The sequence below is a fragment of the Homalodisca vitripennis genome, chromosome 5 (genome assembly GCF_021130785.1).
Source record: "Homalodisca vitripennis isolate AUS2020 chromosome 5, UT_GWSS_2.1, whole genome shotgun sequence".
Lineage (NCBI taxonomy): Eukaryota > Metazoa > Arthropoda > Insecta > Hemiptera > Cicadellidae > Homalodisca > Homalodisca vitripennis.
Genome location: NC_060211.1, coordinates 113,408,244 through 113,425,026, shown reverse-complemented (window position 1 = coordinate 113,425,026; position 16,783 = coordinate 113,408,244). Strand labels below are relative to the sequence as shown.

Here is a 16,783-nt window from a genome sequence, read left to right as displayed (position 1 = left end):
AAGTCTTCAATCATGGCAATAGGCCTTCCAGGTCGGTCATTCTAGATCATGAACATAAAATTTGTCCTTCCTTCATTAAAAAGCTTACTTCATTTTAACATCTTTTCATCTTACACCATCATTATAAACTTCACAAGCTGCCACTGAATTTCAGTGGAACGAGTCTTTTCCATTTAAAAACTGGATTACTAAGCTCACTTCACAATTGGTGGGATTAATGAGTGACAAACTAAGTAGTATAAACATACAAACAACACCAGCAGAGATGTGATACGTAATGGCAGCAAAGTATGGCTGGCCAAGAGCGACTGACCTTGAATGGATGTCACGTGACAGGATGAACGGGCGCAATGCGCAACCTGTTCTTACTTTACAAATGATTCACGTATTATTATTTATCTAGATTTATAAAAAAAGAAAGTTATTTGCAGTAACACATTTCAATTTTATTAGTTTTAATCATGCAAGTAATTTTAAGAGATAGCTGTAGTAAAATGATCTGAAGTATAAGAACAATGTTGGGTCTCAGATACTTTCCTGCTCTTATTGTCCATAGGAGATTATCAATACACAACCTAACTTTTTAGTTTTTCTTGCTTTCTTGTATAAATTTTCCATTTTTAAACAATGAAGTGAAAAGAGGTAAAGAGTTTCTTTTTGAACTAATAAACATTGAAAAAATTAAACAAAGGTATCTTTGAGTTATATTAACTGTATATGTAAAATAAAATGTTTCTCATAATTCTATAACCACAAATAAGGGCATAAGAGTTTTTGGTTTTATTCTATTTCTTCTTAGAATAGAATAGAATAGAATAGAATAGAATAGAATAATTTATTGGCCACAAGATATTTTCACACAAATACATAGCAGGTCAGTATAATTTATAATATTGTACTTCACTAGTTAAAGAAGTCATTGTCAGTCCATTGACTCAATAAAAACTCACTTATTGAATAAAATGCATTATTTAACAAGAAATTATATAATTTTGATTTAAAAGAACAGTCTTTTAATTTTTTCATTTTCATAGGCAATTTATTTCATGAATTTAGATGCAATGTGCTTTTTTCACTTTTGCTAAGTCTATGTGGAGGTAAAATTTATTAAATGGCTATTTCTTGTATTGTACGAGTGGATTTTCATTTCTGAGCATAATTCTGTCTTCATTTTTTCTAAGATACAACAAGCATTGCATTATATACAGACAAGGTAGAGTGAGAATCCTGAGCTGTACAAAAATATCCCTACAGTGATCAAGCCTACCAGCTCCAGCAATGATACGGATAGCCTTTTTCTGTAGTATAAATACCTCTTCGCATGGGAGGCTCCACCCCATACAACAAGACCATAGGTAATATGTGATTGGAAAATACCAAAATAGGCAGTGCGGATCCCGTTCTGGTCCAATTCACCACATAAGCGTTTTAAGGCATAAATGCTTCTGCTAAGTTTAATTTTGAGACCAATTATGTGTTGATTGGCCAACATAATGTTGGATCAAGGGTTAAGCCCAAAAAAGTTGGATTTTCTGTGTGTTGTTTCTGGTTTTTCTTTAAGGCCAAAAAAAGGTTGTCACTGTTTTTATTTGTATTTAATACCAATTCATTAGCAGTCAACCAATTTTGAATGAGATTTTGATTTGATTTAGCATGTGCCAATGCTAGACTGCTACTAGGTTGTTTATTTATGATTGTAGTGTCATCAGCATAGAGGACGACATCCGCAGGTACACATTCACTCAAATCATTGATCATAATAATGAAAAGTATGGGGCCAAGCACTGACCCTTGCGGGACACCACAATTTACATCTAGGCTGCTTGATTCCTTGTTGTTGCTTACTACATATTGTTTGCGATTTTTCAGGTAACTTTGGAAATTTTTAAGGCAGAGCCTTCAAATTTTTATAGTGCTGAAGTTTATTTACTAAAAGCTCGTGAGACACACAGTCAAAAGGCCTTGCTGAGGTCACAAAAGGTGACCGCAGCAAGTTCCTTTTCCTTCAAAGCAGCCTAGAATTTGTTCCACCCAATTTTATTAAGGCATTGGCTGTAGAAAGACCTTTTCTAAAACCAAATTGTGAACTACAGATTAACTTGTTAAAACTCCATGTAATGCATAAGCTGTTTGCTGATTATAATTTTCTATTACCTTAGATAAGACAGGAACAATTGCAAATAGGTCTAAAGTTGTTAAGTTTGATCTTTTTTACCCTTTTTAAAAACAGGAATCACCTTAGTAACCTTTAAAATGTTAGGAAATTCACCTTGAGACAGACACTTATTAATTAGAGCAGTAAGAGGAGTGATGTAACAGCAGATGGTATCTTTTTACCAGTCTGTTTGAGAAACCAAAATGATCTTTGCTTGACTTATTGGACAACTGTTTAACTACATTTAATACATCAATTTTTCAGAGACATCATTAAAACTAAAACAAGTTACAGTCTCAGGAACATCTCTACGAACTAAAAAATCTAAAGCACAATGAGTTGTATTTTGACTAGTCAGGGTCTGTTTGATTTCTTTTGAAACATTTACAAAATAATTATTAAATTCATCTGGAGTAAAAACATTATTATCAAACCTATGAGTTCCACTTGAACCCTTCTTAGACTTATTTACAATATTCCACAATGATTTAGTTTGGTTTTCTGAACACTTTTATTTTTAACATATTTGCCTCCTTTTTGGCTTCTCTTATTTTGTTCCTATAACATGCTTTAAGCCTATTATAACTAGTTCTAAAAGAGATTGCAATTTTGCTGTTCACACCCATTTTTTAGCTAGTGAGTAGAGAAAAGTCTAGCCTATATTCTTTTATTTCTCCAAGCTCAGGAGTGTACCAATGTGTACCTCCTGTAGGCCTATTTGGGTTTCTTAGTGTTTCCAGGGTTTATTCTAATATGTTTAGTAAAACTTATGTCATAATAATATTTAAAACTATTTACAAAGTTGTTTAAAATTCTCATTAATACTTTCGTCAATAAAAACATCAGACCAGCTTTCCTTACTTAACAGATACTTAAACAGATTGATGGTTTTATCATTAATATTTGGCACATTTTTATAGACTACACAAGGGTTGCTATTAAAATTTGTGAAACTAACTCTACATTTTTTTAACACAAAAAGTTGACCTAAGTGATCACTAACATGGAAGTTTCTTAAGCTAACATTTAACTGATCCCCAAAGGAAGTGAAAACATTGTCTAAACAATTGTTATGTCGAGTGGGGTCAGTTATTGTGATTTTAAGTCCATACATGGAGCAAAGGTTAACAAAGTTTTCCGGCATTCTTGTCCTGGCCTTGAGGCGAAAAGTGAAGGTTGAAAGTCTCCGCACACAATTGCGTTTCCACTTTTTTGATTAATATGGCTTAACACTTTTTCCATTATATCCATAAAATTGTCATAGTGTCCATTTGGACTTCTGTACACATTAATTAAAACTAAGTTTAGATCTACAAGTTCAATGCAGGCTAGTTTTCGCAATCCAGTTCAGTGGATAGGCTATTCTATTTTTTCAATTACCTTATATTGAGTGGGTGAGAACCTAGAATATATGGCTACTCCACCGTGTATCCTTGAGGAGCGGCAGTAAACCATAGGCTAATGAAAGGTTACCAATGTTAGAATATTCATTGAGTTCCTCAGAGGAAAGCCAATGTTCCGATAAACATAGTATATCTAGGTTCAAGTTAATGGCCACTTTTTTCAATCAGCGAATGTTTTGTTAGAAAGACACTGCACATTTTGATGATAGAAATTAAATAATGAGAGACACTCTGTACTTACCGAGTTCATCATGGTTTTTCCAGGGGCGTGGCACTTACTAAGTTTAAATTTTGCCCATGGTTGGAAGTAGGCAAAGTTACTGTGTCGGCAGATGGTTTTCTGTTTATTGAATTTTTGATACATACAGGTTGTATGGCCAAAACTCAGGAGAATAAATTTCGTTGAAATATTGGGATGGGATACCTACTTTAAAACGAAGAGTACAAGTCTGGTCGCTTTGAGTTGAGCTTATCAACAACATATTTTCCATCTTTCTTATTTGTTAAGTACTGTTCAATGTCCTCACTTTTTGTTTCTGGACTAAAACGAGAAGTAAAAAAGGAAAATTGTCTTCTCAATTGTGTTGAGGTTATGTTGGGCAGTGGAATTGCCTGTTATGAACCTTGTTCTTTTTTTGCTTGAGCTTCCATTATTTGTAAGGTTATTTTTGGAGTCTTCTTTTCCTATTAGTTGCAATTTCTCTTCGAGTTTTTCACTACTTGAAACGGAGGTTCCATTTCCAAGGCTGACGGTGATGCTGAGCGAGAACGAGAACGGGAACGGGAACGAGAACTCCGATCCGCTGATCGAGATCCAGATCTATTATTTGAAAAGCTGACGCAATTCATTGTTTGTCCCAGTTTTCACTTTGAATCGTAGTGGAGTAGTTTCTTCTTTATTAAGTGCTGGTTAGCTTTTCAGATGACGTAACCTAGGATGGGTACCATTTGTCCTTTGAGGGAGGATTTTGGTATTCAGAATGTTCCTGAGCTGGTAAAAAATGTCCATTATTATTTCCTGCTGAGCACGTAACTCCCCCAAGTTTCACCACACCTGAATAAGAACGACTGTCCTTTGTCACCATATCACTAATGGCTTCTGCTTGGTTATCCAAGGCAGCCTTTAACTGGGAGTTTTTCCCGATTTCAGCATATTGATTTGTTCACTTAGGTCTTTATAATTTTTCAGATAGCTGAAAAACCTGGTCAGTTAAAATTTGTATGTGTTCAAAAACACTGCCTAAAGCTACTATCTTCATCACTTTTTAAAGTCTTACTCACAGTAGTATCAGTCGATTGTTCAGACCGGCACTTATCACATTTCCAGATAATTTTATTTCCTAAGTCACTGATGTACTGATATTCTTCCGTTAGAATATCCACACATGTACTGTGGTACCACAAATGGCAGTTTCCTTCACATTGAATCGCTCTACTATTTTTAGAGACGTTTTTATATCGCACACACCACATTTAGTGACATTTCTAGTCGGCGCCATCTTGCGCATATGGAGCTAATATCAACATGGCCACCATTACAGACATCTCATAAGAATTCTGATCCTTTACTGTAATCTGCATAGAAAATTACCTCTGTATCAATAATTTTTTTTAAGCACTCTTTCTATTGGACTTAAAATTCTGTATTGGAATGAATTCTGTTATTTAGATAAATATGACTTGTATTTTGTTTAAAGAATTTAAATTTATATATTATAATTGTTCAGTATACCGTGTGTTTTAAAGCATAGGATAGACAACAATAAAATACTGAAAAAATATAAATGTACAATAATAAAATAACAAATAGAATAATATGAGTGAAGTTCCCAAATGCCTTATTTGGGCTGAATTTACTAAGATCACGTTTTTCTTGCTAGGATGGTGAGCATCTCACATCTGTCCAGTCAGTGGCGTTGCCTGTGTTCAGTCATCATAAATCTTTTGTGAAAGCAATTTTATTTACTGTACATTTATTTAGGTCACCTCAGATTAAAATAAAGAGCTTGTTAATTTAGAATTTACCTTCCGTTTAGAAAATATTGCAGAAAGTGTTTAAACCATCTTATGAAGATAATGTTATAGAAAATTTGAGCGGTTTTCTCATTTAAAAATTGTAATCTTTCAATTCAGGAAGTCTGGTTCTAGATTTCTGACAACTTCCCAAACTGATAAAATTATTTCAAAAAAATGTCGAGCATTTGTATTTATAAAAAGACGACAAATCATTGATTTAATGTTGTACGTTATTTGGAACAACTTGAAACTTGCTTGATTCAGCGAGTTATAATATTTTCATGTGGGCTTCTTTATAGTTTAGTCTCTTATAAAGAGGCTTATTCTTCTGTAGTGTATTGCATGAGTTTTGGGTAGGCAGTCTAGCTGTATTTCTAAAGGTTGTATATTACATAATCAATTTTTCTGAGGCTATTTACAGTACATACTGAATGGCAGAGGTTTAGGACCTTAAATTTCTCTGCAACTCCTTGTTTTACATGTAGTTGTTTTACAAGGTGCCAATAATAAACTTATGAAAACAATGACTGTATGACTTCTCGTTTGAGCTCGCCACTTCAAATAAAAGTCCTGACTTGTCTGTCTTGTACAGCGGCAGGAGTGTGTAAGGTGGAAGGCATGAAGAGTCTGAAGCGTCGCCGGCTGGGGCATGCCCTGAACTGGGCACTTCAGTCACAAGACTCAGGCTTTGCAGCTTTCCTGGCAGATAAGGTGCTGGAATTTTACGCCAGGGAAGGGGTCTTGGGCTCACTGGACTTGCTGGACAACCTGGGTTCCTGTATGCTAGTCTGTGACCGCCTCACCTTTCTAGGTACACATTACACAAACAGCAGACTTCTCTGAAGAGATGTTGGCATTTTATACATAGAGTTATGTTTAAGTTACAAGAGTTCAAAATTGTTTTCAATGGATTTATTGTTCTTAACGAGATTAGTCTGTTTGGATATTAGAGGTTGTTTGTGATATAAGATCAACTTCACAAAATGTAAAGTAAATCCAAAATAAGTGTTATGAAAGACATTGATACAGCATTATAAAGATTTTTATGCACAATGGTCACTTTTTTATTACAAGAAATAATGTTAATTGACTGGTAGAGAGTTTTACTCTTTGGACACAGATTAACTATTGTGACCAATATAACAAGTAATACCTTTAACAACAGTGTGAACATGTATTATTAGAGATGTGCAATAGTTTGAAATTTCAGCATTCAGCTTTGTCTCATGTGATATACACAAGAAGTTGGAGCAATTTCAGCCTACATTAAACTTTACAAAGGAAAGGAACAGAAGTGATGGAGAAAAAAATTACAAGTAATTTTTATCGATCATTGTAATATGTACTTTTGCTTTACTGCACAATAACAATTATTTCTGTACTGTATAAGTTTAATGAGTGACTTTAATTGATATTAGGAAAACAGCTCATTATTAGTAGAAGTCTGTCTAGTTTCTGGTGTAAGCCATGAATTAACTAGTGAGGCACCTGCCAAAGAGCTGCCTGAATAAAAATCCTGATTTATCACATTCAATTCCAGCCCAAAATAGGGATATACCACATGAAATCCCATGATTAGTTTTTTGCTGATTGTATTCACTTAAAATTATCACAGAATTTACTTTTATGAAGGAATAATCTTTTACATAAAAATTGCTATGATTCCATTGTGGCCTTAACAGTACTAACAATGTTTGCAAGTCTCTTATTGACCAAATATTGGTGTTGAAACGATCGATATAATATGTTCTTGTGTTTTAATAGTAAGCTAATAACATTGTTAAATATCATAATTTTTATAGGTAAAATTTACCCTTTACGTAAAAGCACTATGATGACATAACAGTCCATGTTTCTAGAAAACAGGATATTTCACTTTACAAAATCACCAAACGTAATAGAGTAAGAAATACTTTATAATTACAAACTCAGATCTCCTGTTCACTACCAAGCGACACATGTGAGGAACTGTTGGAAATCTGAGTCTGGTTATAAATAAATTAAAAAAATAAATTCAAGACATTGAGGACAAATCTCTAAAAATAAAAGTTATTTTGTTATTATTTTAAGACAGCGCTACTGGTCAGTACTAGCAGTGTAACATGGTGACACCGGGACTGAAGTGTTAAGTATTGGAACCGAGAAGAAATTGAATAAAATCATTTATGTGGCAGATATCTACTAGATCAATCCAATCATCTATCATTATCCAGATAAACCTTTAACTTAATAACGAAATCATGTGATTTGGAAATTGAGAGGACTGGAGAGGGTTACCAGAACTGCTTCTTAATTTTAATTTTAACTCGAGTATACAATGGTCAAAAATGGACCAGTTCATTAATGACAAACCTTGTTCTGGATGACCATCACCTGCCCTAACAGATTCTGAAGAATACTTGCCCTAAAAGTTCTCAGAATACATAATAGTGTTTGTTGAAAAAGATCCGTTTTGATGCAGATTGGGGACTAGATTTTCATATTAGCTAGTTCCTGACAAAAAATGGCATAGTACCTCTACTTCTCATGCTTACTCAAATGACTCAATTACTTGTAACCTACCTCAATGTAATTTTTTCTTATTTTCAAATATAAGAAATGTATTAACCCATTGCGGATCACTGACGAGCTGGGCTCGTCACGCAGCGGCCGGGCCTAACGGCACGGTGACGAGCTCAGGTCGCAAAAGCGGTCTGCTTTTAAATTTCCCTCCAAATAGTTCTGTTAATGTCTGATAGATCGGGCGATCTTCTTCACTTGTCAACTAAGAGTGTTTAACAACAGTCTACGTTTAAAGTTTTCAAAAGTTTTATAAATATCCTACAGATCGCAGTTGTATGTCGAAGTTGAAAAATCATTCATATGAGTTTACTCTCTGCTTTTTAGCGCTTCTGATTGGGTGTTTTCCTCAGTTGTTATTATAATACTTTTGAGGTTAGTGACACAACTAAACGACGCAGACGTACATGTTGGTGGGTTTAGTCTAGACAATGGCCCGGATGTTGCAATCGATTCGCCCGAGCCGCTTTATTTAGACTATGATTCAGACATAATTCCTGCCACGCCGTAACCTTGCTCGCGTGTTATAGTTCCTATATCACGGATATCCCAGCAGGCCCATGTTCCATCTGAACGAATACCTTCGCAGCTGAATTTTTCTAGTATACAATAGCGAGCGATACGATGTGGCGCACCATTGCTGTTCGTGCGGCCGCTGACCGTGAATTAATTCGCGCCCGCTGGTGCCCGCGCGCGCTAAAACAATACGATCCGCAATGGGTTAATGGGCTCATATATGACAACATTAATGATGTTAAGAATAAAACAGGTGATGATCTGTTGGCCATACTGAACATATACAAATTTGTGAAAAATGGATCACCAATTCGAGTGTATAAAGATATCAAGTGTACGAATGAATTGAAGAGAGTACATTTTTTTTACAAAAATGAAGTATAGCTTTTAAAATATAATTCCGGTTTTTTTGAGAGCCTTGTATTATACAAAAATATCAATAATAATTGTCCTATTGCAATTGCTTAGCCTCTAGGAAAAATATATTGTTTGACATTTTTTTTTATTTATTGATGATTAAATTTACTGTAATTACTAATATTCATTATTTAATACGTTTTGAAGCTTATTAATTACCCAATTATTTTTCAATTTAAGTAAGGCACATTTCTTAAATTTAATAAGAAAACTTGATTATACCATGTTTCAATGAAGTTCCCATGTGAGCTTATCATACATAAGATTTACAACTTTTAACTTAAAATTCCTTTTTTATTTTTCCACAGAGTTGTTTTGTTAAGTGCTAGTCTAGAACTGTTCATCGTAAACTTCATTCTAGGCTTAGGTAATTGTTACATACTAAAGTGAGAGATACATTAATTCAAGTCACTTAGCTTACAAAGTAAGAGCTAGGCACTAAGCCATAAATTTCATGTGTTATTTTTCAGGCAAATATTGTGAGTTTCACCAAGTGTACCGTAGTGGAGAGCTCAAGAAAGCTGCTGGCCTCCTAGTCTCTCTGCTCGCATCCAAGATTTGTCCCAAATAGTAAGTTAATATGATTTCTCTAGTTTATTGCAGTGACTATTTCTTTCGGCAGGCTACTGATGTATGTTTTGCATGTGAAAAAAACTTTCATTTTGCTTGTTTGCTCTGTAGCCACTAGGGGCTATCGTGGCCATTTTGATGTCAAGGTGTTTCTAATATCCGTTCAGTCAGTAGCTATCCTGGTATGCTAGTGAGAGGTTACTGTTGTGCTTTGTTGAAGTGACTAATTCTTTTGGCGGACTATGGATGTATGTTTTGCACATGCTTTTAAAGTTGAATGACAGTTTTACTGAAACGTAAACAAACCATTATATAAACATCTGATCTGAACTAACGTTAATGAAAAATCTGTTAAGAGAGATTAAAAGGGAAATGTAAACCACAAGAACATACAACATTATATGTGATAAGGAAAATGAAGAAACGTTTCTTTAATCTAGTAGTGTTTTACAATGGTTTGTTTTCTAACTGTTCAATCAGTTTACTCATATTATTGACGTAAATGTTATCCGAAATATTGTATCGTTTGGATCTATCCCAGCTTATGCAGACTTTCCTTGGTTATGGAATTTTTCAGGTTAGATTACTTAACCCATTGAGGAAGCAGTTAACGTAGCCTGTCTAGGAGTGAATGTTTGGATTGGTTTTGGCAAATATGCATGTGTGTACTAAAATATTAATAGAATGAGTTTGGATGCATACAAATTAGTCAATTTTCTGGGCATTTAAGTCTATTTGGTTGCTCTACAGTAGTGTTTGTTGCTTTCTCTAAATAATTGTTTGTTAACATTTTTTTAGTAAGAAACCAAAAAAATCAACTGTCAATATTTTATTACATTTTTGTTTATCTGTTTCAATAATTGTTTAATTCAAAACAGCACAATATTTTTACATGGAAAACCAGTTTTTAATTGGATTACTGACTTAATTATAAAGCATAATAACGAAGCAATCTAAAGTCACTTAAATTTTTTTACTATTTTATTTAAGCCTCTGAATTAGTTGTCTCGGAGATGAGATAAAACTGATTGTTACATTCAATTGTTATTATTAACCCTCCAGCTGGTATGAAACGAATTTTCGTCGCCAAAGGCCCGTCCGATTTGGCAACGACGAATATTTGTCGCCAAAGTAGACATGTACAGTTATTGAAATTTTAGGCAATTAAGGGGGTTCGGTAGGTTAAAAATTAAAAAATTATACATTTTTTTTTATTTCAATTTATTTTTCTGTATTGTTTTCTGAACATTTTGACATAAAAATTATTTAATTTTGACAATGGGAAGTATTTTAAAAAAAAATACAACATATTGTCTGCACAGCTGCAATTTTTTACCAGAATTGTATCTATGGTAACGACAATACTATTATTTATTTGTTATAATAACTAGCATCCAGAAACAGTTGTTTTTCTTTCAATGGTTGGCTAACCTGAAGTATTGTGCCAATGAACAGCAGACAAGAGAAGTAAGAAAACATTGTTTGTTTACATTCATGAGTTTATTCTTTATTGTGAAAACTCAAAAGTAAAATACACATTACAATTATTTTTCTAAAGTGTTGTGTCTAGTGTTTTAGAAGAATATATTATTCAAAATGCCTAGGAGTACTAGTGGTTTTCAAGAAAAGGAAACGAGTATTTTGTAAGAAGACAGTAGAAACTGAAATTAGGCATAGTCCTAATGCTGATGTTTTGGAAGATATGACTAGTCTAGATGAACCAGTTAGTGCTTCAAAAGCAAAACTAGGAAATATTTCCAATAACTACCAATCTATTGTTGATGGTGAGCCTAGTCTAGCCTATGAAATAGTTGATTTGAATAGTTTTGTTGAAAATAATTTCTAATATAGCAGTTTGTAAACATTGCCATGAAGCAATTGATTTCAAAGTCGGTAGGCGTGTTGGACTTTTCTTTTCAGGTGATTTTACATGTTCAGGTTGTAGTACAAAGACATTAGCTTCATATGAAAATTGCTGTACTTTTACCTGATAACCCATCACACAATAAAATGTATGACCTAAATGTTAGGTTAGTGTACGGTATGCGTACTATTGGAAGGGGCCAGGTCGCTTGTGAAACTCTTTGCGGCGTGCTAAACTTGCCTAAACCTCCTACAAAGTTTAGTGAATACATTAGAGTTCTAGGGTCTACAGCTGAGGATATATGTTTTTCATTTATGAAAGAGGCTGTAGAAGAAGCAGTGAAAATAAATGATGGAAATAGGGATTTGTGTGTTGCCATCGACGGCACTTGGCAAAAGCGTGGACATACATCTCAAAATGGCGTTGTAACTGCTACAAGTGTTGATACTGGTAAAGTTGGAGATGCCGTCATACTGTCTAAGTACTGTCGTTGTAGAGGCAAGTTTACTGGCCATCATGATGATAATTGCAGTGCTAATTACCAAGGAGTAAGTGGGGGTATGGAAGTGGTAGGAGCCTGTAAAATATTTCAACGGTCCGTTCCAACTTATGATGTTCGCTATATTGAATATCTTGGAGACGGCGACTCTAAAGGGTTTGCTAGTGTATTAGAAAGCATGCCTTATGGTAATGACTGTCCAGTTACAAAATTAGAGTGCATTGGGACATGTCCAAAAGCGTATGGGCACACGCCTAAGGACATTAAAACTAAAAGAAGGTAAGGCAAAACAAATTGATGGAAAAAACCTTAGGCGGTCGCAACCGACTAACAGATGCTGCTATATTATCAATTCAGAAATACTAACGGATTAGCCATACGCAGAAATATAGGTAATTTGAATGACATGAAGCAAGCTATATGGGCAGAATACTACCATTTACTATCAAGTAACTCTAATCCTCAACATGGACTTTGCCCGAAAGGAAGTGATAGTTGGTGTAAATATAAAAAATCATTGGTCCAAAATGAAAAATATGATCATGAAAAACATTTTCACCTACCACTTGCCATAATGGAGAGGCTAAAACCTATTTTCAAAGATCTTAGTGCTCCTGACCTTCTAAAAAAGTGCTTAAATGGTAAATCACAGAATCCCAATGAGTCTGTGAACCAAAATAATTTGGACTCGCCTACCGAAAAACCGTGTTTGTAAGCATTCACACACTTCACTTAGGTGTATATGATGCCATCAATACTTTTTAATAAAGGAAAACATAGCAAGGTGTATGGTATTTAAGAAACTGGGATTGATTGTTGGGCAGAATTTTTGTGATGCTATGAAAAATAAAGATATATCCCGGCTAAAAAAGGCTCAGCGCATGATCTCGGAAGTTGCAAAAAGAAGCAGACAATCCCGTGAAAGTGCTAAAAGGAAGTTGGAAGATGAATGGGAAGATTTGGAGGATCCTGATGATCCCAGTTATGGAGCAGGATGCCATTAACTTCAGTTACATATTACCAAGTAAGACCAAATGTATATTTTAACTTTAACGTTGATTTCCCGGAATTTAATTTTTTTCTTACTTATGTACCTTTATCTCAGGAAGTATTAGATGGATCATTATGAAAAAAAAAACTACTTGTACATGCCACCAATATACACATTTTAAGCGCGTAAACATTGTAAAAAAAATCTTTAATAATTACGCAAAAAAATAAATAACATAAAATTTTTCAAAAAAAAAAACATGTATTAAAAAAAAATTCTTTTTTAATGAAATTTTCTTAAAAACCAAAATGTTTTGCGCTCTATTTCATGATAAGGACATAAAAAATAACACATAAAAATTTTACTGTAATCGAACCAGTTGTTCCTGAGAAGAAGGTACATAAAATATAGGAATATAGCATTGTAAGGATAGGGCCTACCGAACCCCCTTAAGGTCATATAAATGATTTTTATTTTATATATTCTGGAAGGGCATTAACTATAGTACCGATTTACTGTTCTTACTTCGATTATTGTCTTCTTTGTTTACCGTAAAACATCGTTCTTTATGGACAGCTGACGTGAACGTAGTACGGGTCAACCATATGGTTGTAAAACTGTAAACAAGTGCCGGGTTTTGTGTTTGAGGTTACCAATCCGATAGTATTTGTGGAAATTGTTTTTTTAGCTTTCTAAAGGCCATGTCACACTGCCGTGGCGTGGCGTCCGTCCATCTGCAGATGGATTTTTAAAATAATCGCTAACCATGTTGTCAAATAGGACAAGTCACACTGACATAACCGACGTGGCGCAACGTTCGTCGCGCCATCCACCGTCTGCTGCGCTATGCGGCTGGAGCGATCCTTGGCCGACGTCGGCGATGCTACGAAGGCTCGCGCATGCGCATAAAGCACCTCCCCAACCCCCTCACCGGGGCACCGCGCGCTCTTGCCACTGCCTACTCCTTTTATTTTATATTTTTAATAATTTGTTTAAAAAACCCTTGCGCGAAGCTCTAAAACAGCCTAAATGACCGCCAGTTCTAGTGTTAATGAATATCTGGTGTCATGTTTATATGCAATCATTTTATTTGTTATTTTTCATATTATGTTTGATCTATAACAAAATTAAATACCGTACGCCTTATTTTAAAAACATAAAGACTTATTACAAAACTGAAAACACCAACACAAAAGTTACAAAATAATCCTTTCAAGTGCATCTTATATATAGTTTTAAAGAGTTATATCAAAGTATTAAATGCCCTAATTACTAAGTTCATAATAGAAATAGTACTGCATGTAATAATGAAAATAAAATTTTTATAATAATTATTATTAATGAATACGCTCCAGAACAATAGATTAATTTTTTAGAGGTATAACAAACTATTAATTCCACTATCAGTGTATAACTAAACAAATTCAAAGTAGTTGAAATGCATAAGCAACTCCTAGAAAGACGTGGCGTTGGCCGCGGACGCGGACCCGTGTCTGGTAGTTTGACGGGATTCGAGACCGTCACGGCATACGCGGACGTTCATACTATGGATGGACGGATGCGACGCCACGGCAGTGTGACATGGCCTTTAGGTTATAGTTTTAGTTGTTTAGTATGGGTGAAAACTTTAGAGACCGATCAAATGATCTCAGAGAGCTCGCAGGGCGGGATCTAGTGACGCTGAGTGAAAAATGAAACTTTGTATTTATTTACATATGTAAATAAGGTAAGATTAAAATTTATTATTTTATTTTATTTTTATTTTATCTGTTATACTTATATAAGTATAAATGCAGTCATGAGATCATGTTTACTCACGAAAAATAATATTTATTTAGACATCTACGCATTTTTGAAAATAAGTAAATATGGGTGCTTTTTCATACAAAGCCCTGTAACACATACGTTTTGAGGTAAAAGTTACAATAATTATATATTTTTGGAATCAGGACAAAATTTTGAATAAGTTATGCATTTACAGGTTTGATGTAAAGCTTATTGCTAAGCAGTTACACCTCGGAATATTTACAAAAATAAAGTCCAACAAAAATTTTTCTTACATTTTGTAAAAAAACCGAAAAATATGTTTCCATGGAAACAATAAGTTATTGTTATTATAATGCTCTCCATATAGTTGTGAATACATTAACATATAATAGTTTATATTTGGACTAACAGTTATGAAATGTGATACATTATAAGAAACGTCTGCGAGGCTGTTAAAATAGAGCTGCCAGTATAGAGTGACACCATGGCAGTTATAGGGTTAAAATGATAATTAAAATAAACTATTTACATTACATACAATGGCCATTAATTTACTTTTTATCATCCATTTGAATGATTCACCCTGGTATATTTAATTCATCAATATCCACCAATTCCAGTAAACTTTTCGCATCCAACATTTGGTGGAGGCATCTGATTGAAGCCTAGTCACTAATGTGGATGTATATATTTTTACAAGAAGTTGAGAAATACTCATTACATTTACTCCTAAAACAACTTTTGCATTTGCTTCCGGAGTGACAGGATTTTTAGTATGGGTAAAGTTAGTGGTAGAGGTGGCTTCCTGTCGAGATCCCGTGAGGGAGGAGAAATAGAGGATCTATATCTGTTATGTCACCTTGGAGAAGGGTAGACTAGTTCTATTCTAGTCTTCTCCAGTCAAAGTGGGTAGAGAAAAGTACTCCCTTATGTTTAATAAAAACAGCCTCTAACACTAAGAGCTCCACTCACTTCAACAGTCTTCCTTCGCAGTGGACTAAACCTATCAATCCACTCTTTTACCCCAATATCTCAACAGTTTTGCGGTTAGTGATTTGTCACTTGCCGAAATCCATTGGGTTGTCCAGAGGAAAGTGGCATTTAGGTTTTTACTGTACACAGTGTAGGTTCAACTGGAAGGTATGAGTCAGCCAGAAGTGAACCCTCATAGAGGTGTGGATACATATATTACTCAACTCAAAAAACAAGTCATCTACCATAATTATGACAACAAAATAAGAGTATAAACGTAATTGAGCTTTACTATTATTGTTCTAATGTGGTAAAACTAAATGGCACTTCATAACAACTGACTCATTAAAAGAGAGTTATGTTTATATGTATCATTAATTTTGAACACAGTGTTCTTTTTGCAGTTTCTGGCTCACACTTCTCACTGATGCACTTCCACTGCTAGAGACCCAGGACAGTCCTGTATTTTCCTACAAGGATACCTGTGAACTTATCGCCTGTCTGGAGGAGCTGGTGATGGAGGGCTCTGATCATCCTCGCTCAGCTCCTCTTTCCGATGACAAGAACCGCCTCATTCGCTTGGCTCTTACAAAGAACTTAGTGCGTGCCTGTGTTCACGATCCTTCCCACTGTGTTTAGTAAATGTTCTCTGTACAGTTTTTATTAAATGTTTTATATTTTTCCTTATGGTAATTTTAATATTTTTCCTTCATCTTTAGTTGGGTCTAGATAAGTTTTTTAATGCCATATAATAGTGTTGAGTTTGTTTAAGTTTAGAACTCTTATTAGAGACATGCTGAAAAAGAAAACGTTTTTCAATGCTTAACATAAATTATTTAAAATTGATACAACAATCCTTGTTTGCACTAATGACCTGTTTATTTGAGGATTTGTCATTTGACTTCAACCAAATTTCAATATTTAATTAGATTAACTTTTGAACCTGATAGTTGTTTATTCAATATTGTTACATAACTTCGCCATGTTAATTTATATTCCAAATTGTACACAAATTATATCCTCAGAACAGGATTTCAAATTTATAAATAAGACA

General features: G+C 34.3%; 1 protein-coding gene across 1 annotated transcript in view; it reads left to right on the top strand.

Moving 5' to 3' along the window:
- Nucleotides 1–16,412, top strand: part of LOC124362738 (nuclear pore complex protein Nup85-like) — a 56,490-nt gene extending 40,078 nt beyond the window's left edge. The window contains exons 11-13 of the mRNA XM_046817477.1: nucleotides 6,167–6,385; nucleotides 9,537–9,636; nucleotides 16,134–16,412. Coding sequence (XP_046673433.1) covers nucleotides 6,167–6,385; nucleotides 9,537–9,636; nucleotides 16,134–16,368 — 554 coding nt within the window. The 3' untranslated portion in view covers nucleotides 16,369–16,412. The remainder of the gene's footprint in view (nucleotides 1–6,166; nucleotides 6,386–9,536; nucleotides 9,637–16,133) is intronic.
- Nucleotides 16,413–16,783: the final 371 nt, after the last annotated feature.